The 17,826-nt window shown below is 65.4% G+C and overlaps 1 protein-coding gene across 2 annotated transcripts in view; it reads right to left on the reverse strand.

Moving 5' to 3' along the window:
* Positions 1–297: 297 nt before the first annotated feature.
* Positions 298–17,826, reverse strand: part of RRP12 (ribosomal RNA processing 12 homolog) — a 34,740-nt gene continuing 17,211 nt past the window's right edge. The window contains exons 1-33 of one of the 2 annotated variants that reach the window (XM_059730254.1): positions 16,948–17,307; positions 16,765–16,848; positions 14,650–14,726; positions 14,326–14,431; positions 13,868–13,984; positions 13,588–13,726; positions 13,088–13,215; positions 12,643–12,741; positions 12,458–12,549; positions 12,096–12,207; positions 11,662–11,759; positions 11,349–11,463; positions 8,725–8,867; positions 8,340–8,461; positions 7,943–8,007; positions 6,880–7,042; positions 6,440–6,594; positions 6,054–6,121; positions 5,714–5,807; positions 5,242–5,400; positions 5,011–5,091; positions 4,706–4,811; positions 4,432–4,539; positions 3,989–4,146; positions 3,545–3,636; positions 3,256–3,411; positions 2,982–3,145; positions 2,726–2,848; positions 2,321–2,370; positions 2,058–2,136; positions 1,741–1,808; positions 838–920; positions 298–685 (exon numbers count right to left, since the gene is read on the reverse strand). In XM_059730254.1, coding sequence (XP_059586237.1) covers positions 583–685; positions 838–920; positions 1,741–1,808; positions 2,058–2,136; positions 2,321–2,370; positions 2,726–2,848; positions 2,982–3,145; positions 3,256–3,411; positions 3,545–3,636; positions 3,989–4,146; positions 4,432–4,539; positions 4,706–4,811; positions 5,011–5,091; positions 5,242–5,400; positions 5,714–5,807; positions 6,054–6,121; positions 6,440–6,594; positions 6,880–7,042; positions 7,943–8,007; positions 8,340–8,461; positions 8,725–8,867; positions 11,349–11,463; positions 11,662–11,759; positions 12,096–12,207; positions 12,458–12,549; positions 12,643–12,741; positions 13,088–13,215; positions 13,588–13,726; positions 13,868–13,984; positions 14,326–14,431; positions 14,650–14,726; positions 16,765–16,848; positions 16,948–17,292 — 3,852 coding nt within the window. In that variant the 5' untranslated portion in view covers positions 17,293–17,307 and the 3' untranslated portion in view covers positions 298–582. Of the gene's footprint in view, positions 686–837; positions 921–1,740; positions 1,809–2,057; positions 2,137–2,320; positions 2,371–2,725; positions 2,849–2,981; positions 3,146–3,255; positions 3,412–3,544; positions 3,637–3,988; positions 4,147–4,431; positions 4,540–4,705; positions 4,812–5,010; positions 5,092–5,241; positions 5,401–5,713; positions 5,808–6,053; positions 6,122–6,439; positions 6,595–6,879; positions 7,043–7,942; positions 8,008–8,339; positions 8,462–8,724; positions 8,868–11,348; positions 11,464–11,661; positions 11,760–12,095; positions 12,208–12,457; positions 12,550–12,642; positions 12,742–13,087; positions 13,216–13,587; positions 13,727–13,867; positions 13,985–14,325; positions 14,432–14,649; positions 14,727–16,764; positions 16,849–16,947; positions 17,308–17,826 lie in introns of those variants that run through there. The other variant, XM_059730255.1, reaches the window with a different exon arrangement.

The following is a 17,826-nucleotide window of genomic DNA, read 5'->3' on the forward strand; positions in this document are numbered from 1 at the left end:
CACCCCTTCTGCCGCCTGGGCTGGGCGAGGAGCAGTGCCAATAATGAACGCCAGACAAAACAGCCTGGGAACGAAGGGGCACCGGCTCCCCGAGGTCCTGAACCGCTGGCCTACGTCCGCAAGAGGCCCTGGGCTGCCTGGTCAACAGGATGGGGAGCAAGTCTGGGCTGCGAGGCAGCGCAGGCATTTCTGAGCAGGGGAGCGCGTGCCAGCTGCTGGACACACTGACCGCGGCACAGCGGCTCTGGTCCCTCCAGCGAGGGAAGAGGCCGGGGCAGAAGGACAGTGCAAGATCAGTCTGGGGGGAACCGTGTTTATTGCTCCCCACGCTGTGGGCACTGCACAGACGGACCCGATCAGATCCACACACACACACACACACACACACACGTTGAATCCAAAGGGCACCAGGCAGTGCTGCCCCCGTCACTCCTTCCTCCCAGGCTGGCAACCAAGGGCACATCTGTGCCCACAGCAGGCAGATGTGGGAGGCTGCATGGGAGCCACAGGCAAGGTCTCCCTGCATCCCCAGCCTGGCCCCCTGGGGCGAGGGCGGGGGTCAGGACAGGGGGCCAGCAGGCCTCATGCACTAGGCTCCCTGGGCCGGTGCCTGTGCCCAGCCTGGGCACCGCGCTGGGCTCCCTTCATCAGGCCCTTGAACTGCCCCTGCAGCTTCGCCTTCTTCCTGCGGGAGAAGGATGAGGTATAGGTCAGGTCAGGGCACCAGCACAGTTCAGATCCAGGAAAGCTGGGACCTAACCCGGCTCTCACCATGACCCACCCCAACCATGGGCAAGAGCACTGGGTGCACCCCCCAGGCGAGCGTCCGCACCGTACCTCCTGTTGAGCTTGGCCCTGTTGAGGGGGATGTAGGCGTAGGGGTCTGGCCGGCCGGCCTTCTTCACGTCGCCTCTGCCTTTCTGCGGAGCACACGGACAGTGGAGAGGGACGCACGCAGCCTGGGGCAGCTGCCAGCCTGGTGGGGACTGGTGCCCCCTCCCCCTGAACCTGGGGCCTGGCCCCACGGAGCCAGCAGCAGTGTCCCTGGGGGCGTCCCCAAACCCACCAAGCCTTCTGCAGGGGTGTGGGCTCAAGGGATGGACAGAGGGCCTGGAGGGGCACAGCCCCATGGCACCTCCCAAGCAGGGGGGGTTTGAAGCCTCTCCTAGCAGCGCCAGGTGTGCTGCTGCAGCCCAGGCTGGGGCTGGGCTGTGCCAATGCTCCTGCTGCACCAACCCCGCAGGGTCCTGGCTGGGTCTTGCCCTCGTGCTCAGGCTCAGCCCAACGCTGCACTGGGGCAGGAAAGGATTTCCCCCCTGCTTAGACTGGTTTGCACTGGGGGGTTTTGACTTCTGCTGCAGCGGGGGTACGGCCTGGGCCTGGGCTCTCTGCAGCGCCCATGACCCCCCCTGGCAGCAGCACGACGTTCGTGGCTGTGGCCCCCCTGTATTCTGGGGCCAAGGCGACTGCAGCACAGGGTTTCTCTGGGTTGGTTGGGACGGGACTGATCCTGCCTCAGGCAGGGGCTGGACTGGACATGACCCCGCAGCCCCAGGACTCTACCAGAGCCCCAAGCCTGCTGCAGCCCCAGGCTGGGCCTGAGTGTCTCGGCTCTGGGCAGCTGCCTCTGGCTGCACCCAGGGCTCCAAGGCAGGGCATAGAGGACACCACAGCACAAGGGCTATCAAAGCTGGTGCCAACCCCACTACCCCAGGGGCAGGTGCCGTAGGGGGCCCTTACCTTGGACTTGTAGTCGGCCCCAAACGCTGCCTCCTTGCCCAGCGGCCGGTGGATGCCAGAACCTCCCGCTGCGACACAAGACACAGGGCAGGTCAGGCAGGGCACAGACATGGTGGATGGGGTCCTGCCCAGGCTGCAGCCCCAGGGGAGCATGGTGCCAAGGCTCCCAGCTCCAGGGGGGCTGACTGAGCTCCCGCCCCAGCCCGTGCAACCAGCCGAGCCCTGCCCAGACACAAGCCTGGCACCCCTGCTCTGCCAGGGTGAATGGGAGGGGAGGGCAGACACTACAGGGCCCGAGGCAGGGATGGGGGAAGTACCTCTGTAGTGCGATGCAGTATCGCCCTCCAGCTCCTCGTTACCTGCCTCCTCGCGGAACCGGCGCTTCTGGGCCTTCTTCTGCAGAGGGAGAGGGGGTGGCTCAGCAGGGAGCCCGCTGCAGCCCAGCCCAGCCAGCCCCAGGCCCTGGCTCCCCCAACTCCTCTCCAAGGGGGCAAGAGCTTAGGGACACCTGCCCAAAGAGCCTGGAGAAAGGTCCAGGTGCCAGCTCCAGCCCCTAGATCCCCAGTCACCCCACACTCACGCTCCGGAGCCCCATATCCTGCATCAGGTCGGCCGTCTCCTCGTCCACGTCTGCAGCAGGGAACAGCCCGGTCAGAGCTGGACAAGGCCAAGACCCTGCACTGGGGCCTGGGCCCTCCCACAGCGCCCCCATAACCCAGGGACTGGCCTGCCCCAGTTGGAGCACACCAGGTGCCTGCCTGGACACAGTGAGCCGGACCCTGAGTGGGACTGCCCAGGGTCCTGGGGCCTTGCGACACCCCAAGCAATGCTCCTGATGGGGGCAGAGCAGGCGACTTGTGCCCCCAGCATTGGGCAGCCTCCACATGCCATGTGCCAGGGGCTGCTGCACAGGCTCCGGCCCAGGACAAGGGTCCCCATAAGGCCCTGTCGTGGCCCCAAGCCATCCCCCAGCCTCCTCCAGTACCTCTGGCTCTGCCGTTCTCCTCCCTGTCCTCATCCTCGTCTTCGCGGATGATGAGGCGCCCATCCTCCGACACGCCAAAGTCACGGCTCGCTCTCCCGGCCCGGCTGCTGCCTGGCCTTGTGGCTGCGTGAGCAGAGGAGGGGTCAGCACCTGGGCAGTGCTGGCCCCCCTTGCAGAGGGTTCAAAGTCCAGCCAGGAACACGGCCCCCCGTGCCCAAGCCCTGCTGTCCACCGCTGCCCTGGCCCCGCTCCTCACCCAGCACCCGCTGCGCCACGTTGGAGTCCAGGAAGTTGAGGGGCTCGTCCCCTGCACCCTCCTTCAGCCAGGCCTGGCCCCGGGGCTGCCTCGGCCCCCTCCTGCCCCTCTCCTCCTCCTCCTCCTCCTCTTCCTCGTCTGAGTCAGCCAGGACCTCCTCCATGCTGGGGCCAGAGACAGTGAAGGGTTAACAAGGCTGGGGCGAGATTGTGGGGCCACCCCACACTGCACCCCCCAGGGCTCCCCATGCTCCTCCCCCAGCCCCTGCCCTCACCTGTCCCCTCTGGGTCTCGGCAGCGCCTCGGGGTCCTGGTCGCGGGCGGCCGCCTGGCGCAGGGCACGCTGCCTCCGCCCGCGGCCCTCGGCCTTGCGGATGTTCAGCAGCACTTTGTGGTGCGCGGCTGGCAGCAGCCCCTGCACCAGCTCGAAGCTGCAGGGAGATGGGGGTCAGGACACCGCACCCGCCGCAGAGACAGGCCGGATGCAGCTCCCACCCCGCAGCCCTCAGTGTCACAAAAGGCCCGAGCTGGAGCTGCGCCCCCTGCACCCCCTCCACAACTGACCCGAACTTGCGGATGAACTTGGTGAAGAGGTTCTTCAGCTTCGTGCGGAAGTGACGCCTCATGTCGTCCGACAGGGCCCCCACGGCCTCCAGCTGCCGGGACAGGGGTCATCAGGCCTGCCCCCCACAGCCCCTGGCCCCCATAACCCTGCCCCATAGCACCTGCCATCCCATCCTATCCCATCCCTCCCTGCCTTCTGCTTCAGCCCTGCCACCACCCTGACCACAGGCCCCCTCCCTCCCCAGACAGAGCTGATCCCCAACACCCCCACCCAGGACTTTTCCCTGAGACCCGGCCCCACTGCTGCCCCCCAGGAAGGTTGTGCACCGAGCTGGGGCAGCTCAGCTGCTGGGCTGGGAAGGGAGCCCTGTCCCCCACCGTGGGAGCCCCTTTGGCCAGGGCTGGGGTGGCAGGAAGGACATGCACCCCCCCAGGTGAACTCACTATGGTGGGGACATGTGTGGTCAGCAGCTTGACGTCCACGAGCAGCAGCGCAGCTTTGAGGAAGCCGAGTGCGGCCTTGACCACGTCGCGGGTGCGGGAGCCCAGGAGCAGGCAGACGCTCTGCAGCAGTTGACCCGTCTCACCCGGGCCCAGGTGCTCTGTGGGGCAGGCACGGCTCAGCTCTGCGCCCACCCTGGGGACTACGCTGGCAGAGGGGCTCTGGCCCCAACAGGGGCCAGGACAAGCTCTCCCCAGCAAGAGATCCCCCAGATGGGCCCACATTGCACCCCCAACCTCCCTGCTCCCCCCACCACAGCACCATGGGGCTGCAGAGCCCTTTCTGCATCCTCAAGGGGCTCAGCCCCAGGCCTCTCCAACCCGAGGGTCCCATGCCCATGGCCAGCTGCCCTGCAGTGTGCAGCCCCCCCACACCCCAGCCTTACCTTTGAACTCGAAGAGGAGGCGGGTGAGCGCCAGCAGCGTGCAGCTGATCATGGCGACGGAGCCCGTGAGCCCCGCGTAGGCGAGGAGCAGGAACCGCTGCATGGCCTCTGTGGGGCGGCAGCCAGGTCAGCGAGGGGCTTGGCCCCCCCCACCCCGGGAGGGCATGGGGGGGGGTATCTCAGCACCAGGGACCGTAGAGAGTCCATGGCCCAACACGGGGGGGCTTCAGGGTGCTGGGGGGGCACTGCGCAGGCCGGGAGGGGTGGGTCTCACCTTGCGGGGCAGGACCGAAGCGCAGGAAGGCTTCGCCCATCTCCACTAGCAGCGCAAAGGCGTTCTTGCGGGCGCCCACCGACACTTCCTTGGTGCACAGGATCACCTGGGAGACCGACACCCTCAGTGCCCAGCACGGATCCGCCCTTTGCCCCCCAGGCTGGGCCAGGCCTCCGCCACAGCTGGGGGCAGCTCCCCACGGAGAAGCCACGGCCAGACTAGGCATCAGGCTCCAGCGCCGGAGCCTCGACCAGCCCCAGCCAGAACCTGATCCAAGAACTGCTCCTCAGCCCTGCCCCCCTCACCTCTGGGACCAGAGCCGTGATGAAGGCTTCGTCCTCGGCTGTCAGCTGCTTCACAATGTGGAACAGGCACTTGAGCCGCGGCTGGGGATGGAGATAGGGACAGTGCCATGATGTCAGGCCCAGGCCCTGCTCCCCACACCCAGCCACGTGCCCCATGTGCCCCCAAGGTCATGCCCCAGGGACCCTGGCCACCCAGCACGTGCCTCCCCTGCCCCCCACCCAGCCTTGTACCCTCTTGGCGGGGGACGCGGCGCTCTTGAGGGATTCCAGCAGGACCGTCTTCAGCTCCCCCAGGTTGCTGCGGACGAAGGCCTGGCAGGGGCCGTGGGGTGCTGCGCACACCTCCTCCAGCACCCGGTACGCCTTCTTCTGCACCCCGTGCTCCTTGGTCTGCAGAGGCAGCGCCCGGATGGCCTCAGTTAGGGGCCCTGTGTCTGCCCCGTCCCTCTCCCAGCACACGGAGAGGTCCCAGCCCCTGCTGAGCTGGGGAGGGCCGCATGGGCCGTGCGTGCCCCCCACCTTCCCTCCAGGAAGCAGCAGCTCCGAACACCCAGGGATCCCGCCTCCACCCCAGCCGACCTGTGGTGGAGACCCTGGAGACACAAACCCGTCCAGCCCAGGGCCTCCTGCCCCGACCCTGGAGCGCCCCAGCCCCTCTCTTCTCGAGCCACCCCAGGGTGAAAGCTCTCGCCCCATGACTCACCTGCAGGGAGGGCTGGATGGTGCGGTACAGGGTGCCCAGGGTCGGCTCGTCGGCATAGGGTGCCATGGCCACGATCAGGTCCAGGATGGACAGCCTGCGTGGGGAAGGGGCGAGTCCAGGGATGGCCTTGGCACTGCTCCCCAGCTCCGCTCCCTCCAGTGAACAGCCATGGGGAATAGGGGGTGCCTAGAGCCAGCTTGGGGAGGGGGGCAGGACCTGGGGGCTCTAGGCAGTGGCAGCCACCTGCCTGGGTAGGCAGTGGTGAGCGCAGCCCTCGTGGGGGTGCCCGATCCCCCAAGGAGGCAGCACCTGGGGCTCACTGGGAGGGAGCAGGCATTACCTGGTGAACTCGGAGCTGTCGGGGCTGCTCAGCTTCTCGCCGGCTTTCTGCAGGAACCCGCACACCATCTGCAGAGAGCAAGGGCCAGGTCAGGGCCAGTAACTGGTCAGCTCCAGCAGCAGCTCTTCCGGATGCCCCGAGCCCCCTGCTGCACCTGGTCCGGCCCCTCTGGGCTCGAGCATGGAGGGGCTCCTGGGTCTTAGCTCAGTCCCTTTGGGTCTCTTGCTCCAGCACCTTCAGGCTGTGTTGCATCCATGCTCCCCTCCCCATGGCTCTGCCCGGCTCCCACAGCAATCCCAGCCCAGGGCTGTGCAGATCCTGTGGCACCAGGTCCTTCCCTCTCTACCCACAAAGGCACTGACAGGCCGCCCCGCGCTCCCCCTCACCTGCTGCTCAGTGACAGCGAGGTAGGTGCGGACAGTGTCCAGCATGGCACGCCGATGTGCCGAGTTGCGCCCGTCGTCGCCGGGCTGGCTGTACACGTTGAACAGGATGGGCAGGAAGTTCTTGGCGAAGCGGCCAACCTCGGTCCGCTCAGCATCTGGGGGGCAGAGACCGGTGGGGCCATGAGGGTCTGTGCTGGGCCCAGGGCCTCGGCACCTGCCCATGTTCCCCCTCCAGGGCTTGCAGGGTGACCCCTGTGCGTGCCAGGCCTGCCCTTCGAGGCAGGGACCTGCCCGGGGGTAGGACTGGGAGGACTCAACATTACACAATGGGCCTGGCAGCTAAGCCCTGTCTCAGCCTCACCACCCCCAGCTTCCCCTGCCCTGGGGCATGACACCAGGTCCCCAGTCACGTTGGCCTGAACCACCCACCCCTTACTCACCCGTCTGGCAGCCCTTGGTGATGAGAGTGCGCAGGGCCTGGCACACGGGGAGGCGCAAGTCGGGGCGCTCGCTGAGGGCCGTGCCCAGGGTGCGTGCCAGCCCCTTGAAGGAGCTCACCACGTCCGTGGGCCACCGGCAGAACCCGGGCAGCAGCGACCACACCTGGAAGGTGAACAGAGACTGACCCTGGAGAAGGGGCCGAACTCAGTGCTGGAGCCAGGCAGGGTAAAGGGCCCATCAGGTATTAGGGGTTTGTTTGGGCTGGTTTGGACAGGGCCGATCCTGCCTCAGGACAGGGCTGGACAAGATGTGACGAGAAGAAAAAAGGAGACCGAGGGGGATTAAATAGCAGCCTTCAGCTTCCTGTGGGGGGCTGCAAAGAGGATGGAGCGGGACTGGTCTCAGTGGGGGCAGATGACAGGACAAGGAGCAATGGGCTCCAGCTGCAGCAAGGGAAGTTGAGATTGAGTTTTTCCCAATACCCACTCAGGAGGAGGGTGGTGAAGCACTGGACCAGGCTCCCCAGATAAGTGGTGCAGTCTCCATCCTCAGAGCTGTTTAAGACCTGGCTAGACAAAGCCTTGTCTGGGATGATGGAGTTGGGGCTGGCCCTGCTTGGAGCATGGGCCGGACTAGATGTGACCTCCTGGGGTCCCTTCCACCCTCACTGACTGTGACTCTGTGACACCCACAGGTCCCCGCGGCCCTGGGACTTTAGGAAATAAAGTCCCACCAGCAGGTATTAGACATGGCAAACAGTGGTGGGAGGCTGTGCAGACAGCCCCCAACCTCCCAGCGCTGGGAGCTACGACGAGACGAGCCTGGCCCGGCCCATCCTCCCCTGCAGCACCCGGTGATCCGACTCCGCTGTGGTGAAAGGCAGGACACCGGGCTGGACTGAGCCATGACAGGTCTCACGTTCGGACCCTGGCACCCACCCCCACATCCCCCCCTCCACAGCTGCCTGCACCAGGGCCACAGCAGCTGTGCCCGAGCCTGGCACAGGCCCTGCGCCTGGGACCCTGGGGCACCTGTTGGCCTCACCAGGGAGCCACAGCTCACCTGCCCTTGCAGCGTGTCATAGATCTTGGACTCCAGCGTCTTCCCGTCCTGAGCCAGCTCCATAGCTGCAGTGGAGAGAACAAGCTGTGAGCCTGGTGGGAGCAGACCCCCCAGGGGGGCAGCAGGGAGAGCTGTGGCATGGAGGGGGGCAGCTGGCCCCCCTCCAGCAAAGGCCTGGACTGGGGAGACAGACTGGGCAGCACTGGCTGGGCAAGCTGGACACAGGAGCCAAGCAGGCTCAGCCTGGGGGGCAAGGCCAGCAGGACCCCCTGCCCCCCCTACTCCAGTGGCACCAGCCTCACTGCCCGGCGCTGCCTGCTTCACCCAGGGGCAGGGACCCCCTGCACAGCCACAGACACAGGGGACCCCAGAGCTCTCCCCCCGTCCCACCCCTTACCTCTGCCCTTCAGAGCGGCTGCCAGGGGCAGGAAGTGGCTGGTGAAGAAGCCGAGCCGGGCGCCGCGGATGTGGTCCCGGAGCACGGGCAGGAGCCAGCTGCGCGGGAAGTCCAGCGTCTCCCTGGCAGGAGGGCACAGGTCAGCCGGGTTGGGCCCAGGCGAGCCAGGGCTGGCGCCACGAGGCCCCGCAGGTGCCAGCCCCTCGCCCGTTGGCAGGAGCTGCTTCCCCTCCCACCCTGAGGCTCTTCTTGGCCGCAGCTGCCTGGGGGAAAGGGCTTCGTCCACCCGAGCCAGGAGCCTCAGCCTCCCCCCACACCCTCCTACTGCCCCTTCCTGGGGAGAGGCTCCCACCAGGCCCAGCCCCCACGGCGCGGCCATACTCACTCCTGGCCGTCGATACCCAGGGGCACGGCCTCCAGCACCACCTCGGGGCCCATGGTGCCGACGGCAGCCCCCACCGTCTCATCCAGATCAGCGGTGTAGGGGAAGTGCGGGGACAGGCGCAGGTCACACAGGGACTGCAGGCACTGGGGAGAAGGGTGAAGGCACGGTCATGGGGGGCCCAACAACTCTCCGGTCCTCTCTTGTCTGCACGTGGATGTGGCCAACGCGTGGCAGAGACCGCAGCCCAGCCTGGTGCCCTCTGCTGCCAGACGCAGCCCCCGGACTGACAGAGCTGCTGGATTCCCACCCTGGGAGCCCTCAGGGCAGCTTTGGACCGCCCAGGCCCGTGTGTGAGCACAGGGCCCTGTGCAGAGAGCACCATCACTGCTGTGCTCTGTGCAAGGCACCTGTGAGGCCCAGAAGCAATCCCATGCACCGGTGCAGGCTGGGGACCAAACGGCCACGCAGCAGCTCTGCAGAAAAGGACCTGGGGTTGCCATGGACAATAAGCTGAATATGAACCCGTTGGCAAACGGCCTGGCACAGTCATCACATGGGTATGTTGCAGACTGAGCTAAGGGAGCAGGGGAGGGTCCCAGACTGCTTGGCCTGGGGGACCAAAGAAAGCGGGGAACTACATTTTTTAAATGAAAAAACTTCATAATTTCCCAAGGAAGAAGCAACTCTGACCACCTGAAACCTGAGATCCTGTTCCTACCTTTCTTTCAAAGTAACTTGCATCGTCACAGACCCTTACAAGAGGCGCGGCGAGAGACTCCTTGCCAGGTCTGCCCAGAGGAGTTTTCCGCCTATTGACTCCTCTGTGAAAAGCTAGGAAATATGAACTTTCATTTCTACCTTGGAGAACTTTTACAATCTTTTCTTCAATGCCTGATGAAGGGTGTTTGTGCCCAAAAGCTTGCAATTAAAGATTTTTTTTTTTTCAAAAAAAAAAAAAAAAAAAAAAAAAAAAAAAAAATCAATAAATGCTGTCTTCAGAGAATGACTTGTTCTTACTCACCCCTCCCTTGAACCTGTACAGAAAATCCTCAAACAATTGCTACCCACACTAGGAAGAGACCCTATTCTTAAAGAGATCTTCCCAGAGCCACCCATCCTAGCCTTCAAACAAGCACCGAACCTCGCCAACCTCATCACCAGAAGCAAACTTCCTCAAGCCCAGAACACACCAAAGGATCCAGACCGCGCCAGGAAAAGAAATGCAAAACCTGCCCCCACATCTTCACCCCCCCCACAATTACTACACCCCACAACAGAGCCATCAGCATCCCAGGATCTTACAGCTGCACCTCCAGAAATGTGATGTACCTCATCCAACGCACCAAATGCCCTGATGGAAAATACGCAGGAGAGACCAAACAACATCTGCGCACCAGAACGAACGCACACCGGAATCCATCAAAGACAGAAATACCCAATTACCGGTGGGGGCACATTTCTCACAGGAGGGCCACTCTCTCTCCAATCTCTCAGTCCTGATCCTCAAGGGAAACTCACACAACACTTCCCAGAGACGAGCCTATGAGCTCCATTTCATCAACCTGCTGGATACTAGAGATCATGGACTAAACATAGACACTGGATTTCTGACACATTATAATCTGCCTGACATCTGACTCCCCTGCCCAGCCTGGCTTCTTTACTTGTCATCCCATCCAGGAAGAGCACACACCGACTGCTGAAACCTCCTTAGCCTGATGAAGGGTTTTTGAACTCGAAAGCTTGCTTAATAACTATTCTCCAACTATTTGGGTTGGTCTAATAAAAGATATCAGATTCACCCAAGGAACCTTGTCTGCCTTATTCTCACTCAGGCAGGCAAGGTTTTCTGAGTAGATGTGACCACTTCTAACAGACCAACTGTTCTTACTCTAGCATCTGTGACTTCAGTGCCACGGCCTAAAGTCTTATAAGAACTAAATCTGGTAATAAGCCAGCAGCGTGCCCTTACTGCCAGGAAGGCGACCGGCATCCTGGGCCGCATGGGTAGGAGCGGTGCCAGCAGATCAAGGGCAGTGATCCTTCCCCTCTATTCAGCACTGGGGAGGTCACACCTGGAGTCCTGTGTCCAGCTGTGGCCCCACTGCAGAAAGGATGTGGACACGTTGGAGAGAGTCCAGCGGAGGGAAATGAAAATGGTTGTGGGCTGGGGGACAGGACTGGTGAGGGGAGGAGGAGGGACCTGGGCTGATTGAGTCTGGAGAAGAGAAGACCGAGGGGGATTGACTAGCAGCCTTCACCTCCCTGCCGGGGGGCTGCAAAGAAGACGGAGCTGGGCTGTTCTCAGTGGAGGCAGATGACAGGACAAGGAGCAATGGGCTCAGGCTGCAGCAAGGGAAGTTGAGGGTGGATACTAGAAAGATTTTTGTCACAAGGAGGGTAGTGAAGCACTGGAACAGGTTACACACAGAAGTGGGGGACTCTCCATCTTTGGAGGCGTTTAAGACCCAACTAGACAAAGCCTTGTCTGGGATGCTGTAGCTGGGGCTGGTCCTGCTCTGAGCAGGGGTTGGACTAGATGTGACCTCCCGAGGTCCCTTCAACTCTCATGTCTTATGATTCTTAACAGGGAGAGTCTCCCTGCCCCCGCCCCAGACCCTCACCTTTCTCATGATGGGGTGTCCTTGCTTCCCACATGCCTCGAAGAAGGCCCGCAGCACCTGCAGCACGGGTGCCCATGCCGCATGGAACCGGTACGTCAGCCCCTCCTCCACCGCCCTGCACGGACAGGAGGCAGGGGGCTCAGCGCAGCCCCCAGCAGGGCAGGGAGCAGGGGGAAGGGGGTGTCAGAGGCACCAGCAGAACAGAGGGGGGCTTGTTCCAGCTGTGAGAGCCTGGATGCGAAGAACACGGGTGGGTGCAGAGCACCCAAGGGCCCCCCCCAATACAGCCCCAGCCCTAGCCCTCTCCCTGTACCTGAACATCTTGCAGAGAGAGGCGGCGGGGCCAGAGGCGGAGGTGGAAACAGGCCCCAAGTCGGTCACGTGGGGGGCCACGCACTCACTCAGCAGCACCTGCAGGAGCCAGAGGGAGCCAGTCAGATGGGACCCGTGGGACTGTCCCTACCCCACTCTGGCCCCTACCTCCCTCACACCCCGAGCCTGCCCCTAAAGGCCCTCCCCCTCGAGACAGCCCCACCTCCGCCACCCTCCCAGGCCTGCTCCCTCACTCCGGGGCTGCCCTGATCCACTGCCCCATCCTGCTCGGCTCCCAGCCCTCCATGAAGGAAGGAACAGCTTGGAGGCCTCAGTGTGCAATGCACCACCAGCCCAGAGCCCTGAGGGCAGGGGCCCTAGCCTGGCCCTGGGCTCCCAGACATGCCCACGACCCCCATATCCTGAGGCAGGTACCTTGAGGGTCTGTGCGGTGGCTGACAGCACCTGGGGGTGCGGTGACAGGAGGCAGGTCATGGCAGCCGCGAAGAGTCGGGGCAGGTGCCCCCAGCACAGCTCCTTCTGCAGCCTGCAACACAGGTGGGGCTAGCAGAGCCCCTGCACAACCCCTGCCCCCCAATGCAGCAGCTCCCACCAGCCTGGCACCAGCCACCCCCTCCCCTGGCCACTTCCAGGCTGGACTGGACCAGAACAGCAAGAGCTGCTGCACCAGGCCAAGCCGAGACCCCAGAGCCTCCAGCCGGGCCAGCACTAGGCTCCCAGGCAGAGAGCGAGTAGAGGGACCCCTGCCCCCAGCCCAGCAGCTCAAGAGATCGCACCCAACAAGGTTGATGTGGGCCCTCTCCATGACGGCCAGCCAAGCCAGCATGGGCTGCAGGTCGCTCTCGCTGGGCACGTAGTCGTACAGTGCCTGCGGGCAGGGCAGAGGGGGTGAGCAGGGCCTGGCCACGGACCCTCTCCCCTGGTCCCCCTGCCCCAGCAACCCCCTCCCCACCACGCTCACCGTGATGATCTGGGCGTTGAGCTCGGCAGGGAGGCAGGCAGGGCTGGGCTGGGCGCTGAAGAGGCCGTGGAAGGCCTGCATGGCGCACGCCGTCACCAGCTGCAAGAGACATGGCATCAGGGGTGCAGGGAGGTGTCGGCACCAGGCAGGGCCTGCAGACTCCTAAGCCATGTGCATGTCCCCCCCACTCGCACCCCAGCACTGGGCTGACCCCCAGCAGAGCCTGCAGCACAGCCCTGTGGCTGGAGATGGGGGGGGTCCAGCTATGTCCCAGGTGGTGCCTGGGGCTCCTTGCACATTGCAGCCCGCTGCCAGCCCCGACCTGGGCTCAGCCACAGAGCGCGGGGACGAGAGGGGGGCCAGGGCCCTGCTCTCAGGGCACGAGCTTGGGAGAGGCGTGCTGGTAATAGCCAGTATCTGCCCCCCACCACAGGCAGGGCCTCACCACGTGGCCGAGGGTCATGACACGGAGCAGGGTCTCGCAGCAGGTCTTTGTGGCGGCCGCGGGCAGGCAGGGCAGCAGGTCACGCAGCAGCGTCAGCACGTGCAGGGTGGTCGTGGCCTCCTTGGTGCCTGGGGGGTTGAGCAGGTGCTGAACGTGCATGGCCCCAAGCAGCAGCAGCCCCGGGGCTGCAGCCCAGAGCTGGGCCTGCCCCTCCTACCCCGCAGAGCTCAGCACAGATGCTGGGCTGGGCTCAGCTTCCAGCCTCAGACTGGCCACTGCCCTCAGCAGCCCCAACTGCCTCCCAGCCACATGTCCTGCTGCAGGCTCCTGGCCCCGGCCCAACTCCCCTGAGCCCCTGCCCTGGAGCCACGTGCCCCCCACAGCCCTGTTGTCTCCAACCCCGGTACCCCCCTCTTTGCCCCCCAACACAAGCCCATGATCCAACCTGTGACCCCTCCCCAGCCCCCATAAACCCCTCCCCAGCTCCCAGAGCCCCTCACCGCCGGCCTTCTCGATCTCCTGCACGCAGAACTTGGCTGTGGAGCGTGCAGCCGGGTGGTGCTCAGGGGCTGCATCCCCAAACAGGCACTCGCTGCCCTTGAGCACGGAGCAGATGCCATGCTGCGCTGCCTTCCGCACCTGTGGGGGGAGCGGGTGAGGAGCCCGCCTGAAGCCAGGCACCGGTGCCAGGGAGCCCAGGCTTAGCGCTCCCAGGGCATCACAGGCACCAGACCCAGCAGGGAGGCTTCCAGGAGGGGCTGTGGGGCACCAATGACTCACCTTGGGCTTGGCGTGGACCGTGAAGCTGAGCAGGCCGTGGTAGACCTGCAGCGTGATGGGGTAGCTCCAGGCCGCCAGGTCCTGCTTCCGCAGCAGCGTGGCCAGGCAGGAGACGACCTGTTGGGGACACGCAGAAGGGCGCTGGCATGGGGCCCATGGAGCCAGCAGGCAGCACCCTGACCCTCACCCCAGCCACCTACACGGGCACCCTCCCACCCCACCAGGCATCTGCCAGGGCACCAACACGGTCAGCACCTGGCGTCCCCCAGTGCCAACAGCCTGCACCTTGTGCCAGCAGCGCCTGGGGAGCTGACACCCCTCCCTGCAGGCTCAGGAGGACACAAGGGCCCACAGCACCCAGCGCTTTGCTGGCTCAGCAGGGAGCCCTGGGGCAGCCAGGCCCTAGAAAGGGGCTGTGGGGTCCCAGGGCAGCGCCCACTGCCCCCGGAGACACTCACCCAGCGCAGGGCAGAGGTGGAGCTGCTGCCGGCCTGCGAGGCCAGGATGTTCATGAAGGCTTTTGAGGTATCAGAGAACTTCTTCCTCAGCACGGGTGCCGGGACCCTGTGGTGGAGACGGGGGCATCAGCACGGCCATGGGGGAGGAATGCGGGCATGGAGATGGGCAGTGCTCCAAGCCGTCTGCTCCCCCGGCCCCAAAACCCTCCCACTGCTGCCTCTGCCCCCGAGGACACGCACACAGCGCTGCCCTACAAGGCCTGGGACAGCTCTGCCCCCGGGCAGCCGAGAGAGCCCGTGTGCAGGGCGGACGGAGGCACTCACCGCTTCAGCACCAGGTTGAGCAGGTAGGCGACCGCAGCCAGCGACTCCGCAGACTCCACAGCCTCCATCGTGGTCATCTAGAGAAAGGATGCAGGTGAGCCAGGCCTCCCGGGCACAGCCCAGCCTCCAGACAGGCCAAGCCAGGAGCAGGGGGATCTGCTGCTGGCCAAAGCCCCCAGAGCCCTGCAACCACCCCGAGCCAGCTGGGTGCTGCCTGCTGAGGCGGTTGGGGGCACTGGGAGCTGCTCCCTGACCCCTGCACCAGGAGAAGAAAGCAGCCCTCACCCGCGGCTGCAGCTGCCTTGGTCCCAGCAGCGCCTGCCAGGCCCCGTGACCGAGGCACCCGGGAGCAGGGGACGCCGCCAGGATGCAGCCGAGCCCCGAGCCCACGGGGCAGCCCAGAGCCCCCCAGGCAAGGCCTGTCTGTGGGAGGCTACAAGAGGGGACACCGCAGCCCTGGCCTAGCACCAATACAGGGCACCTACCAGGACATGGGCTCGGGGGACCCCAGGCACTTAGAATCATAGAAATGAGGGTGTGAAGGGACCTCAGGGGGTCACATCTAGTCCAGCCCCCTGCTCCAAGCAGGACCAGCCCCAACTACATCATCCCAGCCAAGGCTCTGTGTACCTGGGTTGTGAAAACTCCCAAAGATGGAGCTTCCACCACCTCTCGGGGTAACCCATTCCAGTGTTTTACTACCCTCTTCGTGAGGAAAGTCTTCCTGATATCTAACTTCAACTTCCCTTGCTGCAACTGGAGCCCATTGCTCTGCAGCCCCTTGCTGCAGCTGGAGTCCTGTCATCTGCCCCCACTGAGACCAGCCCGGCTCCATCCTCTTCGCAGCCCCCCTGCAGGGAGGTGAAGGCTGCTATTCAATCCCCCTCGGTCTTCTCTTCTCCAGACTCAGTCAGCCCAGGTCCCTCAGCCTCTCCTCACCAGTCCTGTCCCCCAGCACCAAGGCTGCACTACTGGCTCCTGTTCAGCGTTTTGTCCCCTGTCCCCCCAGGTCCTTTTCTGCAGAGCTGCTGCCCAGCCCGTCACCCCCAGCCTGCACCGGTGCAGGGATCGCTCCCTCCTCAGTGCAGGACTTTGCACTTGTCCTTGTTGAACCTCACGGGATTTCTTTTGGCCCAGTCCTCCAGTGTGTCCAGGTCACTCCGAATCCTAGCCCTGCCCTCCAGCGTATCTACTACATCCCCCAGCTTGGTGTCACCAGCAGACTTGCTGAGGGTGCACCGCATCCCATCTTCCAGGTCGTTGAAGAAGACATTGAAGAAAACCGGCCCCAGGACGAACCCCGGGGCACTGCACTGGATACCGGCTGCCAACTAGACATCGAGCCATTGATCACTACCTGCCAAGCCTGATGCTCCAGCCAGTTTTCTGTCCACCTTGCAGTCCAGTCATCCAGCCCGTACTTCCTTAGCTCACCCGCGACAATGCTGTGGCAGACTGTATCAAAAGCCTTGCTAAAATCCAGGTACACCACATCCCCTGGTCTGCCCCCATCCACAGAGCCAGCCACCCCCTCATAGAAGGCATCAGGTTGGTCCGGCATGACTTGCCCCGGTGAATCCATGACGACTCTTCCTGATCACCTTCTTCTCCCCCAAGTGCTTAGCAATGGATTCCTTGAGGATCCGCTCCGTGATCTCTCTGGGGACTGAGGTGAGGCTGCCTGGTCTGTAGTTCTATTTCCTTTTCTTAGACAGGGGCACTAGCTTTGCCTTTTTTCTAGTCATCTGGGACCTCTCCTGATCACCATGCGTTTTCAAAGAGGACGGCCTGTGGCTCTGCAGTCTCATCAGCCAACTCCCTCAGCACCCGCGGGTGCACCCATCCGGCCCCACGGACGTGCGCACGGCCAGCTTTCCCAAGCAGTCCCTAGCCCGATCTCTCACCGCCGCGGGCCGCTCCCCCCTCCACGCTGCGCTGCGCTGCGGCCCTGGCCTGTCAGACCCAGGCCACAAAGGCCTGGAGCGCTTCGGCCTTTTCTGCCTCCTGTCACCGGGCTGCCTCCTCCCCCGGCCGGAGGCGACCGCGCTGCCCCGTGCCCCTCCCGCTCCCCGCTCCCCGCAGAAACCCCTCGCCCAGGCCGGGCCGGGCCCTCACCAGCGCAGCGAAGTACTCGGTCTCGGTCTCGCTGCCGCCCCGCGCGCGGATCACCTCCGTCACGGCCGCCAGCACGGCGCACACCTGCGGGCGGGGAGCGGCAGGGCAGCACGGCACGGCACGGCACGGCACGGCACGGCGGGCCCCGAGCGCGGCCGCCCCCAGCCCGGCGCGGGGACCCACCTCCTTGTGCGCGGCGGAGCTGGACTCCCAGAGGCGCCGCACGCGGCCGAAGGTGAGGCTGGTGCAGTCGCTGAGGCCGCTCAGGAAGGTGCGCGAGGACTCCTCGGTGCGGGCCTCGCCGCCCCCCGCCGCCGCCGCCGCGCCCCCCGCCTGCAGCTCCTCGTGCAGCCGCACCGCCTCCACCGTCAGCTCGCTGCGCTCGGCGGCGGGCGGCGCCGCAAAGAAGCGGGCGCGGGCGGCGCGGCGGTGCCGGGCGCTGCGGGGGTTGCAGTCGCTGCTGCGCCCCTTGGCCCAGCGCTGCCGCCGCGCCGCCGCCCCGGCCCGCAGCCGCCCCGGCCTGCCCATGGCCGCCGCGATGCCGATCGCCCGACGGAACCACGTGCGGCCCGCGCGCCACTTCCGCCCCGCCCCGCCCCGCCCCGTGCCTTGCCGGCTCAGCCGCCCCGCCCCCGGCCCCGCCCCGTGCCTTGCCGGCTCAGCCGCCCCGCCCCCGGCCCCGCCCCGTGCCTTGCCGGCTCAGCCGCCCCGCCCCCGGCCCCGCCCCGTGCCTTGCCGGCTCAGCCGCCCCGCCCCCGGCCCCGCCCCGCCCCGCGCGTGTGGGCGCCCGTGCCGTGCCGTGCCGTGCCGTGCCGGTGTGGCGGGCGCGGCGGGCGCTCGGCGATCATCGCCTCCGACCCGTGCCTGGACAGCGACAAGCTGGCCCGGCCTCCCCTTGGCCGCCCCCGGGCGGGGGAGAGACGGCGGGCCCGGGGCCCAGGCCGAGTCCTGGCGCCCGCGCGGCGAGGCAGTCTGAGCTGACACCTGTCCGACACCGGCGCTGCCGCCCGTGGCCGTGGCTCCTTGGCACCCCAGCGGCGCCTGCTGAACGGCGCGTCTCCG

Source organism: Alligator mississippiensis, chromosome 6, assembly GCF_030867095.1.
Source record: "Alligator mississippiensis isolate rAllMis1 chromosome 6, rAllMis1, whole genome shotgun sequence".
Classification (NCBI taxonomy): domain Eukaryota; kingdom Metazoa; phylum Chordata; order Crocodylia; family Alligatoridae; genus Alligator; species Alligator mississippiensis.